The 2,635-nt window shown below is 57.9% G+C and overlaps 1 protein-coding gene across 1 annotated transcript in view; it reads left to right on the top strand.

Moving 5' to 3' along the window:
* The first annotated feature begins 220 nt into the window (after positions 1-220).
* Positions 221-2,635, top strand: part of BCL7A (B-cell CLL/lymphoma 7A) — a 15,683-nt gene continuing 13,268 nt past the window's right edge. The window contains exon 1 of the mRNA XM_006768984.2: positions 221-481. Coding sequence (XP_006769047.1) covers positions 236-481 — 246 coding nt within the window. The 5' untranslated portion in view covers positions 221-235. The remainder of the gene's footprint in view (positions 482-2,635) is intronic.

The raw sequence follows: 2,635 nt of genomic DNA, 5'->3' as shown, positions 1-2,635 counted from the left end.
AGGGACCTGGGGCCCAGTTCCCCTCGTCCAGGGGAGTCATCCTCATGGCAGCCGCTCTCCCGCCTCCCAGTCTTGCCAAGCACTTCCTTCCAGGCACCCGAAGCCTTGAACACACACAGTCTGAGGTAGCCCTCACGCAGCCTGGAGAGACTGACAACCAGACGGGGTCTAGCAGACGGAGACGTTGAGGCTCAGATCGGGAGAGACCTGCCCAGGGACCCAGTGAGCAGCAGAGATGGGATACAAGCCACATCTGTATGACCTAGCGCTTGTCCCCTTAACCCCGAGCGGCCACCACATCACGGCTGCCCCGAGGGAGTGCGGTCAGGGCCTCCACAAGCGGGGAGCAGGGCCCTGCCCCAGAGCTCCTGGTAACAGGCTCTTCCTCCTCCTCCGCAGGGAGAAGAAGTGGGTGACCGTGGGTGACACATCCCTGCGAATCTACAAGTGGGTCCCTGTGACGGAGCCAAAGGTTGACGATGTGAGTATGAGGGGCCCGTCCTCTGGAATATCCCCCGCATGTCATCTCTTGGGCAGAGAGCCCCACTGTTTGCCAGTGGTGACACATCTCAGTGCAAAGGTATCCCTCCCCCAGGGACCCTGGCCAACATGATTAGGGGGCTGCCGTAGGGGTACCCACAGACAGGCAGATGCTCCCCATCATTGTAGCACCGCTCCCAAGCACCCGACTGCAGGCCGGGTATTACCTCGTTTATTTCTCATGCTGAGTCTGTGGAGTTGATCTCTGTCTTCTCTGTACAAGTGAGGACAGGGGCTCAGAGAGGGGAAGCCATTTCTCCAGAGTCACACAGCAAGGGTCACGTCCGTCTTGACTCCGGGGTCCATGCTCTCTCCACTCGTGGAGACCCTTTTGTCCTCACCCCGGAGTTTTGCTCCAGGAGGGGTGGTGACTCTGCTCACCAGGGGGAGCCCCAGCGGCTGTGCTTGATTTTAGGGAGGGAGGGACGATGACAACCCCTCCGGGCAGTTTTTCAGCTTAGCAGATCCGAGACCAGGGTCTCCCAAAGACCTCAGGTCAGCTACTCTAGTTCCCAGTCAAAATCCCGAATGGTCCCACCTCCAGGCCTTTGCAGGGGCTGTTCCTCCTGCCTGGAGTGCCTTTCCCGTTCTTGTGATTGGCCCCACCTCCAGGAAGGTGGCTCACACGGAGCCGCCTGGTTTCATTTGCTCCTGGAGGTGACAGGATCGTGATTGACAGGTTTAGAGGGGCCAGAAAGGCTGGTTGAAAGCCGCTGTCTTTGGTTACCAGCCTTGAGTCTCCTGGGGGGAGGGGCGCTGGGCTGAGAACGTGGGTGCTTGTCACTTCTGGTTTTGTCTGGTCTGGGTTCGAGGAGCCACCAGAGCTGCCTTCCCCAGCGGCCCCGAGACCTAGACCACTGCGGCATTTGGCGCTGGCCACTCCGGAGGGAGACGCGGTGTGACCAGGCTCCTCAGAGGCAGCCCTGGCTCTGCCGTCGCCTGTGCCTTGCACACCGTCAGGTGTTGTATAAACACCGTTGCCTTTGAGAAGACGTGGTCCCTGCTCTCAAGGAATTTATAATCTCGCGGGGAGGGGGGAAGATAATTATAGAACAGCACAGAACAGACATCAGGGAAGTGCCAAATGGATCGCGATCAAGGAGAAAACACCACATCCGGCTGTCGGGAGGACGGGGCGGCTCCAGCTGGGCACAGAGCACCCCCGACGAACCCGTGATGTTGGGCAGGGGACCCCACCTCGCTGGGCCTTAGTTCCCTCTTTCCTGCAGCGAAGCAGTAATGTCCGGGTCCTGGCGTGTCTGTGTATCTTATTTTTTAAATCCTTACCCGAGGACATGTGTGTGGGTTTTTTATTTATTTATTATTATTTTAGAGAAAGAGGAAGGGAGGGAGAGAGAAACGTCAATTGGTTGTCTCCCGTACACACCCCAACCGGGGATCAAACTCACGGCCTGGATGTGTGCCCTGACCGGGAATCGAGCCTGTAAGCTTTCGGTGTGTGAGCCGACACTCCAACCAACGGAGCTCCCTGGCCAGGGCTTTCCTGTGTGTCTTTTTATAAATTGTTTCCCTTCCCTGTGCACGACCCCACCCCACTCAGCTCACTTCCTTGTTCTTTCCTTCACCGTTAATGGCAGCAGTCCACCCCGCACCTCTTATATAAAAACGTCCTGGAGACACTGAAATGCGTTCAGTGTTGGCATTTTCGTAGATCGTTTCCCATTATTAAATGAAGAGCCGCCTGACTCTGTAATTGTTGCATCACATTACACTGAACGAACGCACGGTCATTTATTTAACGAGCCTCTTACCGATGGACACGGCGCTTCTGACACTGTTGCATTCCGGGTTTAAAAGTGGAACCCCACGCAAAAGCACCGCCTCCCCCAGCCCTCCTCCCCTCGTCTCCCTCTGTGGTGCCCGAGAGAGGCCGCCCTGGGGCCTGGCCACAGTGGGAGTGTGTGAGATCTGTGTTTTCCCATGGCTCCCCTGGCATCGCTGTACCTGCCCTGGGCGGGTAACCATGGCCTGGCCCCCAGACGCTCCCCCTGAAGGAGGAGGAGACCCCCGACAGCCAGGGCGTTTGCGTGCCTGTTGGTGCTGGCCCCACAGACACTGGGGGGGGTTATCCCTC

This window comes from Myotis davidii, unplaced genomic scaffold, assembly GCF_000327345.1.
Source record: "Myotis davidii unplaced genomic scaffold, ASM32734v1 scaffold223, whole genome shotgun sequence".
Classification (NCBI taxonomy): domain Eukaryota; kingdom Metazoa; phylum Chordata; class Mammalia; order Chiroptera; family Vespertilionidae; genus Myotis; species Myotis davidii.
Note: the sequence above shows the minus strand (reverse complement) of the source record. Positions and strands in the feature narration are given on the sequence as shown.